Source organism: Rhinolophus hipposideros (assembly GCF_964194185.1).
Source record: "Rhinolophus hipposideros genome assembly, chromosome: X".
NCBI lineage: Eukaryota > Metazoa > Chordata > Mammalia > Chiroptera > Rhinolophidae > Rhinolophus > Rhinolophus hipposideros.
This window is the reverse complement of record NC_138046.1, coordinates 97,593,747-97,609,290: the sequence shown is the minus strand read 5'-3', so window position 1 is coordinate 97,609,290 and position 15,544 is coordinate 97,593,747. Positions and strand designations below refer to the sequence as shown.

General features: G+C 36.6%; 1 protein-coding gene across 1 annotated transcript in view; it reads left to right on the top strand.

Annotated features, from left to right (window-relative positions):
- The window catches only part of SYTL5 (synaptotagmin like 5), a 199,995-nt gene that overhangs the window by 129,122 nt on the left and 55,329 nt on the right, over nt 1-15,544 (top strand). The window contains exon 3 of the mRNA XM_081043045.1: nt 7,284-7,493. Within this exon, the coding sequence (XP_080899171.1) occupies nt 7,284-7,493 (210 nt within the window). The remainder of the gene's footprint in view (nt 1-7,283; nt 7,494-15,544) is intronic.

The window sequence follows — 15,544 nt, the reverse complement described above, 5'->3', positions numbered from 1 at the left end:
GACTCTGTGATCAGAGGCCACTTGGGCCGGCACCATTTGGTGGGAGAAGCAGGATGGGCAGAAGAAACCCTTTGTGGGAATATGAAACTAGCTGGAGACAAGGATTCAGCTTGCAGGCGTTGTCGCAGAGGTTGAAGCAGAATCTGATAACATCTCTGCAAGTGAACAATAATAAAAAGAGCTGATATTTACTGAATTCTTACTGTATTAATTGGGAAATAGACTTCGCTTTGGGTTATAGAGACACATTATAATAACGGTTTAAACAAGATGGAAATACATTGCCCTCAAATGGAAAAGTCTCGGTTGGCAGCTTTGGAATATTGTGGTGGTGGCTCCATTTTAGCATGGGTCTAGGCACCTTTTCTTTGGTTGCTCCACCTTCTGGAGAGTTTAGCTCTTGACTCAAGGTGGCTCACCCCTATTTTCTGTCCCAGCCTCTGGAAAGGAAGAAGGGTTCAAGGGAAAGGGAGCCCTTTCCCATCAGGGCATGACCTAGAGGTTGTCTATGTCATTTCTGATCAAATCACACTGGCCAACATTCAGTCTCATGACAAAATTTAAATACAGGGGACACTGAGAAGTACAGTCTTTATTTTGAGTGATCGTGAGCCTAGCGAGGCATTCCACTAATAGAGGGGATAACAGCTATTGGGAGACATATACCAGATCGTCTATTCCAAAATTAGTATGTGTCAAGCTGTACTTCACACTTAATGCTCACAGTGACATTATCTTAATGCTCACAACAAGTTTATGAGGTTGTAACTATTATTATTATTAGTTTTTTTACAGAGGGAGTATTTTGAGACACAGAAAGGTTACGTCTCCTTAAGTCTTGAGACACAGACAGGTTAAGTAATTTTCTTAAAGTCTCAAATGAAATAAATGGTAAGGCGAGGATTTGAATCCAAGCTATCTGACTTTAGAACCCTATGTTCTGGGCCACTAGTACCATGTTTCCCTGAAAATAAGACCTAACCGGACAATCAGCTCTAATGCGTCTTTTGGAGTAAAAATTAATATAAGACCCAGTCTTATTTTACTATAAGACCGAATATAATATAATATAATGTAATGTAATATAACATGTAATATAATTAATATAATACCCAGTCTTATTTCACTATAATATAAGACTGGGTCTTATATTAATTTTTGCTCCAAAGGATGCTTTAGAGCTGATTGTCCACTTAGGTCTTATTTTCGGGGAAACACGGTATATAGTCCTTTCTTGCTCATTCTCTCTCTTGAGCCTTCATGTGCTCTTCTAGATGAGATTGGAGATTGTTTAAAGGCATCAAGGAATCAGAGATATTTTTTGAATTGTTATCTATGGCTTCCTCTTCTAGGCACCTAATTGCTTCTATTCTAAAATTCCTATCTTATTTGGTGCAAAATAATGTTCAGTACAATTGGGACTAGACTGGGTAACAAAAGAAAAATGCCAAACAAATGTGGCAGGACTTTTAATGAAAGCAATTCCTGATTTGAAAGGAATGTGTCTATGCAAAGATAAAGCAAGCAGTCTTTGTAATATATTGAACATTTTTTATGATAGAATAGAAAAAACGAATTCAGTATATCACCAGAATATAGAAAAGATTTTGTTAATTACAGTTAACATAGTTCATCTTTTCAGTATTTAAGATTTCAATTACATATGGGTCATCAATTAACATGTTACTATGAATATATCTGTGTAGCAACAAGGAAACATAAAGAATAAACTGATGTTTTAAAATGCTAGAGCATCCTGAGCTTATGTCAAATGAAGGATTGGTGTTAGCTGCAATTAAATGTCTTTGGTAGCTTTTTTCTTTTTCTTTGTATTCTTCATCAGCTTTTTTTTAAAATTAGTTTCCAGTGCACAAGACAAAGTATTGCAATGTACATCTTCATCAGTTTTTAACAGTTGATTTTAGGCCATATTTATCTCTACTACAATTTTTCTTCCACCTCCTGTACTCTTTGCTTCTCTTCAGACAAGAAAAAAATAGGGGAAATGGTTAGATTTTTAATATTTTGAGGACTCAAAATAGTTTTGCTTGCCAGAAGGTCTAAGATGGCAGATTAGGTAAGTGCTATTCCTGCTGCCTCCCAAGATCACATCAAAATTACAACTGAATCATAGAACAGTCAACTTCAAGAATCGTCTTGAAGACGAGCTGAACAGAACCCCTATAACTAAGGATATGAAGAAGAGGCCACATTGAGACTGAAAATTTTTTTTAAAGAGTTAAAAAATAGTTTTGCTTACTGAACAAAAGTATAGGATTTAGCTTAAGGAGATGAAATAAGTCCTGTGAATTCTTGCGAAGTAATTGAGAGCTTTCTGTAGTTTTCTCAGGCTTGTATTACTTTTTCAAAGTGTGTTTGATCTAAATTTAAGCCAATTTTAATTTGACTTTATTCCTAGTAGATCTAACATTGTACATTTTTTAAATCTTCTCATTCTCTTTTTAATAAAGATGGCTTCAGGTCAGGCTGGTGGCTCAGGTGGTTGGAGGGCTGTGCTCCTAATGCTGAGGTCGCAGGTTCAATTCCCACATGGGCCAGTGACCTGCGCCCTCTACAGCTAAGATTGTGAACAATGGCTTTCCCTGGAGCTGGGCTGCTGTGTGCTGCCGTGGGCTACCGTGTGCTGCCAGGAGAGGCCGGTGGCCAGCATGAGTGGCTGGCAGCTGGCGAGAGCTGCCGTAAGCTGCTGTGAGCTTCCAACCGACTGCCTCAGCCTGGGGGGAGCGCAAGGCTCATAATACCAGCATGGGCCAGGTTGCTGTGTCCTACACAACTGGACTGAGAAACAACGGCTTGAACCGGAGTGGGGGGCGGGAAAAGGAGAGGGGGGGTAATGATGGCTTCATATTGTAAAGGCTTCTATAATTCACAAAGCACACTGCCATACTTTATTGCCTCTGGCTATCACAAATATCCTCGGAGGAAGATAGGAAAGGAATCATTATCTTCATTTTGAGGTTAAAGTAGCTGAGACCCAGTAGAGGTTAAGTGGAATGCCCAGTGATACCCAGCAAGTAGCATAGTTGAATTTTTCTTCCTCTATTCTCTTTTTCTCTTCTGTCACTTGCTAGCTTTTACTTATGATTTTTTATTCATTCAAGTAAATGGTATCTATTATGTTCCAGCCATTATGTGCTTTAAAATTCAAAGCTGAACAAAACAGATAAAGTTTTGCTCTCATGGATATTATAGAAGAGTTGGCAAGACAAACATTAAACCAGTTAAAAATAGCCAATAAAGGTACAATGAAAAATTATGGTATGTGCTGTGAAGAAAAAGAACACGCGTGAGAATAAGATGTGAATCTGCTATGGATTTGGTGGTCAGAGAAAGCCTCTCTGAGGGAGCAGCAATAAAGCTGAAATAAAAAGGGTATGTGGGAGCCAGCCAGGTGAAGCACGAGGCTGTATGTTCGTCAGTCAGGATAGGCTGAGATCCTGCAATAAGAGCCTCGAATTCTTAGAAGCTTAAAACAATGAAGGTTTATTTATCTCTCATGCTGCATGTCCATAAGCGGACAGCTGGGAACTGTAACTCATGGCATCCTCAGACCAGGACCCAGACTTATAGAGCAGACACTATTTGGGATATTACCATTCTCTATCCAAAGAAGAGGGATATGTGGCAAACCAAACCCTCACTCTTACAGCTTTTATCTGGAATCATATATCACATTTCATAGACCAACGCCAGTCACATGACCACAGCTAATGCCAAGAGAGCAGGGATGTGCAGTCCCAACTTGTTCCACTTTTCCAGCCTCCTTTGCAGCTAGCTAGTGGTGGTCGTATTACACTGTCTGGTTAAGGAAACCTAAGGAGAAGTCTGATGGGACGACTTCCGAGTCAGTTTTTACTTTCCTCTTAAGAGACAGGTGCAACTGACACCTCTTGCCCCTTCTTTCTGTCTTAAATGGGGATCCTGTGCTGCAACTGCCTGGCCATTTTGTATAAGAATGATAAACCACACCTTGAAGATAGGGAACCATCAGGAAGAAAGGATGAAAGGAATCCTTAAATGACCTGATTTTGTAGCTGAACAAATGCAAGCAGCTGCCTCATTCTGGATTTCTTGTTATGTGGGGGGCAAAAATGAAACCAATATTTAAAGCCTGTTACTTTTAAACCAGAAGCATTTCTAGCTTATGTAGATGAGTGAGATGAACAGATACGTGCTTACAACCCAGAAACTCACCTTTCTCAGATATATCGGAGACTGGGCCACCAGTGCAGGAACCAAATGAGGTCCATATTGCTTTGTAAGTGCTGGCTAGTTAAGCGGGGAAAAGATATCCCCATCCTATTCCTCTCTTCTAGCTCCCTATGCTTCCCTTTTTCCTTGGCACTAACTCTCCAATTGCACACTTTCTTTTCCTGGTTGCAATTACCCTCTTTTCTCCTCTTCTTGAGTGTCTGAAAATGGCTGCGTCCACTTAGTGTGAAATATCCTAGACATGATTGAATTAGGTCAGCTTCTATGAGGGATTTGAAAAACCAATAAGCCGCTTAGTATTTTGTGCCAGCCTATGGAGTTCTGCCCAGCTTTTCCCACATATTTCAGAGATAGCTTCCAGAATATGTGGGACAATTAGCACCAATTGCCTTAGGAATTCCCCAACTAGTGTGTTTGGAATTTTAAATTTTTGCCTCCCTGTGGCCTGGTTTATACAGAGCCCCATTTCTTTTCAGACTCTAGATCTGTGAACTAGGTGAAACCTGGTTGCTAAATAAAGCCCTGTTAGTAGAGCACAAAGAAAGATGCAATGTAAATGTTTGATTTTATGGCCATAATTTCTCCAAGTGGTCTCACCTACTCTAGTTTATGTGGTTAAACTTCAGGCACCTAATCATAGAATTTTTTCCAGAAGGGAATTTGCCTCTGGAATATCCTGGAGTACCCCATTTTCTCAGTTTATTGTTCTTTGGCTCCCCCAGCCTACTCGATAGGCCTGCTGTCTAGGATTGCTGTCTTTGTTCTACTCATTTTGATCACTTTGTTTCTTTATAATTGTTGCACAAATTGCTATAGATTTTGAATAGGTAGTGTTTTATTTTTCCTGTGCCCTGAGGTGTTCAAATGTCTGTTGTGTTTCTCCAAATAATACAGTTGTGGGTCTTCAAATAAGAACTTATTCTGTTATTTTAAAGCTTGTAGCTTTTACAAGTTTTCAAAAGTAAATCCTGTGGAGCTTTTCTTACACTCAATTTCATGAGCCATTTATCATGGAAAAAGAGACATGAGGGTACTTTGTAAACTCTAAGTCAGGGATTAGGAAAGCATTTGTTGTGGGTTGCTGTCATTTGTATTTAGATAGACAAGAGAATAAGGACTTCAGAGTGCTCTGTATGGCTGCCTGTTGCAACACATGAATCATCTTGCATCATTTGTCCTCTTCTCAACTAACATCAAGGATAATGGGAATCCTTAGTAGATGTCCTGTTTTGACTAATTTTTGTTTCTGAATATCAGAATGCCAAGCACACAATAGGCACTCAATAAAGACTCATTGGATGAATGAATGAGACAGTGAATTAAAGGTTTTGGAAATTTTACTCCTCACTTAAATTCCCCATTTATGAACTTTCATTAAGCAAGGAATTAAAAGACCTGGTTTCTGGTTTTATCTGTACTGTGTACTATCTTTAACATGAAACACATAATACCTCACAAGTGAGTTTGAAGGCCCAAAAGAGATAACGAATAGTTTTAAACATTTAAATACCTTTCAACCTAACATGAAATTGGGTCCTGAACAATATATATAAAAAACTAAAGTCATTGTTACAACCTTTGGGAGGATGCTAGTCTAGTCAGGTATAACAAAGCACAGTACCACAAATGTAAAAGGAGATGGTATGAGACGTGTGGGATGATTCTGGGATGTTGTTTTTGTGGAACACAGAAATGTTATGTTGAAGAAGGGTTTGTAGATAGATAGCATAAAGGAATGACATATTTGTGAAGCATTTAAGTGGGGATGAGCCTATCTTCTAGAGTAGTGTTTTTCCAGATTTGGAAGTATATTAGAATAAATAGGGAAGCTTTAAAAAATGTCATTGTGTAGGCCACATCCCAAACCAATTACATCAGACTCTGTGGGGGTGAGACTTGGGAATCAGTGTTTTTAAAAATATTCCAGTGTATAGTCACATTTGAAAACAAATATTCCAAAGCTGTGCTTCTCAAACTTCAATCACCTAGAGATTTTGTGAAAATGCAGAATCTGATCCAGTAGGTCTGAGGTGGAGCCCGAGTTGCTGCATTTCTAATAAGCTCCCAGATGATGCCGGCATTTCTAGAGCAAGGACCACGCTTTGAATACCGTGTTTCCCCGAAAATGAGACCTAACCGGAAAAGAAGCCCTAGCATGATTTTTCAGGATGACATCCCCTGAACATAAGCCCTAATGCATCTTTTGGAGCAAAAGTTAATATAAGACCCCATCTTATTTTTGGGGAAACACGGTAGCTATTTTTAAAGTGTATATAAATAGATTACATGTCAGATAGTAAAAGAACGGACTTGGAAATAGCATTTATTTAGTACCTGTGTGCCAGGAATCATGCTGATAACTTTACATGTACTATCTCACTGAATCTTAAAAACAGTCATGGAAGAATTATTACCCTCATTTTAGAAATGAAGAGACTGAGATTGAGTAGGTAAATCTTGCCTAAGGTTGTACAGATAATTCATGATGGAACCTGGATTCAAACATAGGCACGTCTGACAACAAAGCCCATATAGGTCATTGGAAATTGTTGGAAACCCTCAAAGGACAAGCAAAAGTGTTTAGATCTGGAAAGGTGGGCAATGTTTTTGTAGCAGACTCTTCATTGGATGACTTAAAGAAATTACCCATGTTGCCAAATTTTATTTCACACTCTTGCCTCATGTAGTATATCTAGGCAAGTAAAGAACATGGCATTGTGTTTGTCTCTAGATTGGAATTATGCTCCAATGTTATAGTATCAAAGATATCCTGGAGAAGTTAGAATATAATGTGAATAAATACTAACAGTAAAGTAGTAGTGCTCGTGAAGTATACCAAAATTCAAAAATAAAATACAAACATGTTTTTCAACTATCGATGTCAAGAGATTGTTGATTCTGGAGGGAGAAATTGTATTTTCTGAACGTATTTGGCTCTGATTCCCTAATTCTTTCAAATATTGTTCCAAATGAAAACATCCCTTAAATAAAGATAGCTCTGCTCCTCTGTGGTTGTTGTTGTTTGAGTGATTGTTTTTCTCTCCTTCCAGGAAGCTGAAGAATGAGCTCTTAGAAGCAAAACGGAGAAGTGGGAAAACTCAACAACACACCAGCAGAGTCTGTGTCCACTGTCAGAGAAACCTGGGCTTAATATTTGACCGGGGAGACCCATGCCAGGCCTGCTCTCTAAGAGTGTGCAGCGAGTGTCGGGTCTCGGGCCTTGATGGCAGCTGGAAGTGCACTGTCTGTGCTAAAGTCGCGTGAGTTTTTTGCCTTTGCTTGGAAAGCCAGATTTGATGACTAGTGGGAATGGCATGGGGAAGACAAGAAAGAAAGAGTGTTTAAAACTTAGGGATAGAATGTCCAGAATGTCACAGGTCCAGAGCAAAGGACTATTTTTGTACGAGAAAAGTGGGTCTCTTAAAAAGTAGTCATGAGAAATAGATGGTGATGTATGTTCTAGATCCATTGAGAAGTTCTAGACATTAGGCATGCAGTCCAACAATTTGTTCCGGTATCCCTGGCTTCTGGCCTTCCTCATTTCTGCTCCTGTGGCTTCCACGGTTGCACCAGCTAGTGGTTTACTTGGACCTCTGCCTCATTTTTCTTCTTTTGCGCTTCAGCCTGCGCATTCGCTTCTTCCTCCAGTTGGCACTCATGGCACGCAGGTATCTAAGAAGATGACACTAAGGCCGAGAGAGCACTGGACACTTCTTAGAAAACTTGTCTCAGTGTGGGGTAATGGGTTTCTCCAATTCTGCCCTCCTTAATTTAGCATTTCAGAGTTAGATATAAAGGCCCTTCCAGTGTAGTGAAATAATGAGTCACAGAAGAAATGATAAATAAATAGGCAGAATTTCCTCAATTTCAGTTTTGCTTCCACACAATTTTCCAGGATCATTCGTCCCTCTCAGCAATTAGTGACCACTGGAAGACAACAAATCAAATTAACAAGAAGCAAAGAAATAGAAACAGAAAAACTTGGAAAGAGAGTAGCATCCTCGTTTGTTTATGGATACATAAGCACGTGCCCCTCCCCCCATTTTTAAAACTAGAGTTAACTTACACAAAAGGACACAAGTAACAAGTGTACACCAGGGTTTCTCAATTTCAGGATTAGTGATATTTTGGGCGTTAGGATTCTTTGTTGGGGTGGGAGGGCTCTTTGCACTGTAAGATGTTTAGCAGCCTCCACGGTCTCTACCCACTAGATGCCAGTAGCACCCATCTCACTTTCCAGTTGTTAAATTCCTCCAGACATTGCTAAATGTCCCCTGAAGAGCAGAAGTAGCCCCTGAATGAGAAGCAGCAGTATGCAGCTTGGAGAGTTATCATAATTTTTGTGTAACTATGACTCAGGTGAAGAAATGAAGCATTACTAAAGCAGAGAACCCTATGATTTCACTGATATGTGGTATATAAACCAAAAACAACAAAAGAACAAGACAAACAAATGAGAAACAAAAACTCATAGACACAGACAATAGTTTAGTGGTTACCAGAGGGTAAGGGGGGTGGGGGTGGGAGATGAGGGTAAGGGGGATCAAATATATAGTGATGGAAGGAGAACTGACTCTGGATGGTAAACACACAATGGGATTTATAGATGATGTAATACAGAATTGTACACCTGAAGAAAAAAAGTATGTGTATGAAGAAACTTTTAGTCACAAAGCAAAGTTTTTGTTATATTAAACAAAACAGTAGAAAACTGTATATACATTATGACCTCAACTATGTAAAAACATAGAAACCATAAAACAACAAACATAAAAGGAATTATGGTCAGATTTTATTTATTCCCTGCCTCACTTCAAAAAAGGACTTGAGACCGGGATTATTAGCTAGTGTTGTAACTGCCATTTAGAATATGTTCTTTTACAATAATTTAGTGGTTACCAGAGGGTAAGGGGATGGGGGGTGTGAGATGAGGGTAAGGGGGATCAAATATATGGTGACAGAAGGAGAACTGACTCTGGGTGGTGAACACACAATGGGATTTATAGATGATGTAATACAGAATTGTACACCTGAAATCTATGTAATTTTACTAACAAATGTCACCCCAAAAAATTTTTAAAAAGCAATGAAGCATTACTAACACCCCAGAAGCCTTTCTCATTCCTCATCCCAAACACTATTCCCTTTTTATAAGCACTGTCCTGCCAATACCATAGATTAGCGATGGATTTTTTATACAGCTACTCCTCAACTTATGATAAAATTATGTCTCGATAAACACATCGTAAATTGAAAGTATATTGTAAGTCGAAAATTCATTTAATGCACATAACCTACCAAACATCATAGTTTAGCCTAGCCTACCTTAAACAAGTTCAGAACGGTCACATAGCATACAGCTGGGCAAAATCATCTAACACAAAGCCTATTTTATAATAAAGCATTGAATATCCCATGAAGTTTATTATGTGTATCACTTTTGCACCATTGTAAATTCGAAACATTGTAAGTGGAAATATCATAAGTTGGGGACCGTCTGTACTTTATATAAATTGAATTATGCAGTGTGTATTTGTTTATAAATTATTTTGGTTAACATATTTGTGAGACTAATCCATTTTTGTTGCAATAGTGGTCATCTATTCATTTTCACTATTTTATGATATTATATTTTATAAATATACAAGGATTTATATACCTTTGTATCAGTGATGGATATTTGAGATGTTTTCAGTTTTCCGCTCTTACAAATAATGTTGTTATAAATATTCTTGTGCATGTCTCTTGGTACATATATATGTATTTCTTATGGATATATACATGGGAGTAAAATTCCTGGGTCATAGAATATGTGTATGTTCAATTACAATAGACAGTGCCAAATAGTTTTCCAAAATGGTTGTGCCAAGTTACCCTCTCACTAGCAATACATTTTTTACCAGCACTGGGTTTTTTTTGTGTTTTTTTTTTCATTTCTGTAATTTTGCTAGGTGTGGAGTGAATTCGATTTGCATTTTCTTTGTTACTAATGAAAATGAGACTATTTTCAGTTTATTGAACATCGCTTTTTTTGTGAAGTGCTACTTCAAGTCTCTTGCCTGTTGTTTCTATTGGATTGTCTTGTCTTTCACTGACTAATTGGAAGGAGTTCTTTGTATATGCTGCATACAAGCAGCTACTTGTGTTAAAAGTATCTTCTCCCACCTTTTGACTTGCCTTTTCATTTGCTTAATGGTGCCATTTGATAAGCAGAAATCTCTAATTTTTAGCAACTCGATTTGTTTATCTTTTCCTTTATGGTTAGTGAGATTTTTCCTGTGTCCTGATAAAGAAAAGTTTCTCTAACTCCCAAATCATGAAAACATTCACCTATGTAATCTTTTGTAATTGTTATTGTTTTAGCTTTTACCTTTAGACTTACGATATACTTGGAACTGATTTTTGTGTATACCCATGAGTTAGGATTAATTATTATATTTGAATATGGGTATTCACTTGGTGCAGCAACATTCATGGAAAAGCCTGTCATTTTTGTCAGTGTTCTACAGTGTCATCTTCACAAATCAAGTATCATTTCTAACCACTCTATTATGTGTCTAATATCATGCCAGTGTCACATTATTTTAATTATTGTAGCTTTATAGTAAAATTTTATATTCAGTAGACTTGCGCTTTGTTCTTGTCCAAAATGAGCTGGCTATTCTTGGCCTTGGGTATTTTCATATACATTTTAGAATCAACAATTTCCACAAAACAAATCTTACTAGCACTTTTATTGGGATTATATTACATCAGTAGATACTTTTGTGAGAGAATTGACATCTTTCAATATTTTAGTCTCAATCTACAAACACTGTGTACCCCTCCATCTATTTAAGTCTTCTTTAATTCCTGTCAATAATATATTATAGTTTCCTGGTACAAGTCTTATGTATTATTATTACATTTATTTTTAAGTATTTAATTTTTGTTATTATAAATAGTGTCCTTTAAATTTTTTTCTAATTGTTTTGATATGCAGTTATAGAAATGTAATTGACTTGGGTCATCTGACCTTGTATTTAACAGTCTTATTAAATTCACTTATGAATTATAGCAGTTTCTCCGAAAACTTTTAGATTTTTATTATACACAATCATGTCACCTGTGAAAAGTTTTATTTTTTTTTGGTAACACATCTTTTTCTTTTCTTTTTCTTTTTTCTTTTTAATTAAATTTATTGGGGTGACAATTGTTAGTAAATTTACATAGATTTCAGGTGTACAATTCTGTATTACATCGTCTATAAATCCCATTGTGTGTTCACCACCCAGAGTCAGTTCTCCTTCCATCACCATATATTTGATCCCCTTTACCCTCATCACCCACCCCCCACCCCCTTAACCTCTGGTAACCACTAAATTATTGTCTGTGTCTATGAGTTTTTGTTTCTCATTTGTTTGTCTTGTTCTTTTTGGTTTATATACCACATATCAGTGAAATCATAGGGTTCTCTGCTTTTTCTGTCTGACTTATTTCGCTTAGCATTATACTCTCAAGATCCATCCATGTTGTCACAAATGCTCCTATATCATCTTTCCTTAACGCCGAATAGTATTCCATTGTGTATATGTACCACAACTTCTTTATCCATTCATCTATCGAAGGACATTTTGGTTGTTTCCATGTCTTGGCCACCGTAAACAAAGCTGCAATGAACATTGGAGTACACGTGTCTCTATAGAGAAATGCTTTTATATTTTTGGGGTAGATACCCAGGAGAGTGATTGCTGGGACTTTTTTTTTTTTCTTGCCACATTGCATATTTGTTTTCAACTTTATTTAATTCTGCCTTGTCCCTTATTTGTTTCATTCCTTTTACCTTCCTTAGATTTAAATTACTTTTCATTAACAGCTTTTTGATACAGATGCTTAGATACTTAATTTTTTTAGCATTTGTTCTTTTCTAACATATGCATTTTTTAAACATATGCATTTAAGGATTGGATTTTCCTGTTTTCACTACTTTAGCTGCATCCCACACATTTTTATATCAATTATTCTTATGATACACATTTCATTCTATATTCTGATTTCCATTGTGATCTTTTTCTTTAACCATAAGTTATTTATAATAGTCTTTCTACATTTTTAATTTTGTGGGGATTTTTCTGTATCTCTTTTTGGTATTGAATTCTAGCTTAATTCTGCTGTGGCCAGAGAACATACTCTGTATGATTTCAGTATTTGAAATTCAACCTAGCAAATAGTCAGTTGTGTTACATGTTTCCTATGTCCTTGGGAAAAAATAAATTCTGCAGTTGTTGATTTGAATATCTTAGATATGTCTATTAAATGATGTTTGTTAATTGTGTTGTCAAAATCTTCCATATCCTTACTGATATTTTATCTACATATTCTATCTGATATTGAGAGAGATATATACTAACCTCTCTCAGTAATTGTTACGGATTTTCTACTTTTCCTTTTAGTTCTGTTAATATTTGCTTTACATATATTGACGTTATAGTGTTGAGTACTTAAATATTTAAGATTGTGAGACTTTATGAGTGTATAGAAACCTTTGTAATTATGAAAAATCCTTCCTTATTTCTACTTATTATTATTTCCTTGAAATTTACCTTGTTTGTAATTAGTATGTCTACAACAGCTTTCTTTGGGTTAGTTCATGCTTGGTAAATTCTTTTTTACCCGTTTCTTTCAACTGTTCTGTTTCCTTATATTTAAGGTAAGTGTCTTGTCAGCAGTATTTAATTTTGTGAGTGTATGTGTGTTGTAAATCTTGTCCAACAGTTGTCATTTAATTAGGATATTTGTTGTAATTACATTACTCATATATTTTACTTAAAATATGTCACCTATTTACATGCTCTCTCTTCATCCCATCTGTTCTGTTCTTTTTTCTCCATTTATTTGCCTTCTTTTAGGTTGTCTAAGTATTATATTTTTCTCCTCTATTATTTTTATATTTTATCACTCAACTAATGATTATGCTAGAGGTTACAGCATACATTCTTTATTTATTAAACTCTAATATAAATTAGAACTTTTTGCACTTCCAAGACAATACCAGGACCTTAAAATCTTTTAACTCCCTTTACTCCCCTTCTATTGCTATTGTTGTATAGTTTAAATATCCGTATATTTATCTATACCTATATACAGTTACACAAACACATTTGTATTTCTATTTATTCATACACACACACTTTATCTTAGTTTATTCAGGCAGCTACAGCAGCACACCATAAACTGGGTGGCTTATAAACAACAGTAATTTACTTCTCACAATTCTGGAGACTGAGAAGTCCATGATCAAGTTTTTGGCAGATTTGTTGTCTGGTGAGGGCCTGTCTCCTGGATCATAATCAGTTGTCTTCTCACTGTGTCCTCACACAATGAAAGGTTCAAGGAAGCTCCCTGGGGTCTCTCTTATGAGGACAGCAATCACTTCCCAAATGCTCCATCTCCACATACCATTAAATTGGGGATTATGTTTCAACATATGAATTATGTGGAGGACAGAAACAGTCAGTCTATAACTTAGTTAATCCCACATGATATTATTATTGTTATCTTATAGTCATTGTTCACTTGGATTTACTACATAGTTACTCTTTTCATTGCTCTATATTTTTTGTTACTACATCTCTATGTTTCTATCTGGGATAATTTTCCTTCTGTCTAAGGGGTACCATTTAGTATTTCCTTCAGTGTAGTTCTGCTGCTGATGGATACTCTCAATTTTTGTTTTTATGAGTATGGCTTTATTTCACTCTTAATTTTCAAACATGCTTTTGCTGGTCATTTAATTCTAGATTAGGAATTATTAACTTTCAGTAATTTGAAGGTATTACTATTACTCATTCTATTTGCTTCTAGTGGCCAGTGTTTCTATTAAGAAATCAGATGTCATTATATTGTTGCTTCTTTGAAGGTAATAATATTTTTTCTTTGACTGCTTTTAATATTTTTCCCTTTCCTGTCGGGTTTTCAACAGTTACTATACCATGCCTAGGTCTGATTTTCATTGTATTTATCCATCTTGGGGTTTCTAGCATGTCTTAAATCTGCACCTATTAATGTCTTTTGTCATATTTGAAATTTTCTCAGATAATATCTCTTCACATATCGCTTTTCCCCCAACTTCTCTCTCCAAATACATATCTTAGTTCTACTCAGCGTCTTTCATCTATCTCTTATACTTCTTTCCATTGTCTTTTAATTAACTAATCTTGTCTTTAGTCATGTCTAATGTGCTATTAAATCCATCTTTTTAGTTCATAAATTCAACGGTGGTTTTTCAATTTTAGAATTTTCATTTTGCTTTTGTTATATTTTCTACCTCTCTGTTGACCTTCTCACTCTTTTCTTTTAATTTCCTTTAAAAATTATTAAGGAATGGGAACATAACTTTATTGGGGAACAGTGTGTACTTCTAGGGCTTTTTCCAAGTCAAGTTGTTGTCCTTTTAGTCTTAGTTGTGGAGGGTGCAGCTCAGCTCCAGGTCCAGTTGCCATTGTTAGTTGCAGGGGGCACAGCCCACCATCCCTTGCAGGAGTCCAACTGGCAGCCTTGTGGTTGAGAGTATGCGCTCCAACCAACTGAGCCATCTAGGAGCTCTGCGGCGACTAAGCTCAAGGTGCCGTGTTCATTCTTAGTTGCCGGAGGCAGAGCCCACCATCTCTTGTGGGAGTTGAGGAATTGAACCGGCAACCTTGTGGTTGAGAGCCCACTGGCCCATGTGGGAATCGAACCGGCAGCCTTCGGCATTAGGAGCATGGAGCTCCATCCGCCTGAGCCACCAGGCCAGACCCTCTTTTAATTTCTTTAATAAATTATTTGTATTTTAAAGTCTATGAATTATAGTTCTATTATTATCTGAGTTCCCTATGAGACTGATTCTGTTGTTTGTTGTTTTTCTTGGTTTTGGTCATATCTCATTTTCTCATAAACATAATTTTTGATTGATAGACAAATTGAAAAATTGTAAAGCTTAGTGAGATACTGTATAATAATGTGTATCTATTGAGAATATACATGTTTCTTGTAGCAGTGAAATAGGATGGGGCCATTAGATTTTCAGTATTACCTTTATCAAATCAAGGCTTCAGCTTATTTCGAAACTGGAGCCACAGGCCCTATGAGAGCTGATTTGTTTTTGGATCAAAGTTACTCCTAGTCCTCCACGGTCTCAAAATATACCTATTAGGTAAGAGAGTCAATTGATGTTATATTTTATACATGGTGGAAATAAGAACACTAAAAGGCTAAAATGTTCGTTAGTAGAATTGGAATAGATAAGTTTGTTTCTCCACCCAGCTCTTTTCCTACCAGACACTGCCAAGGA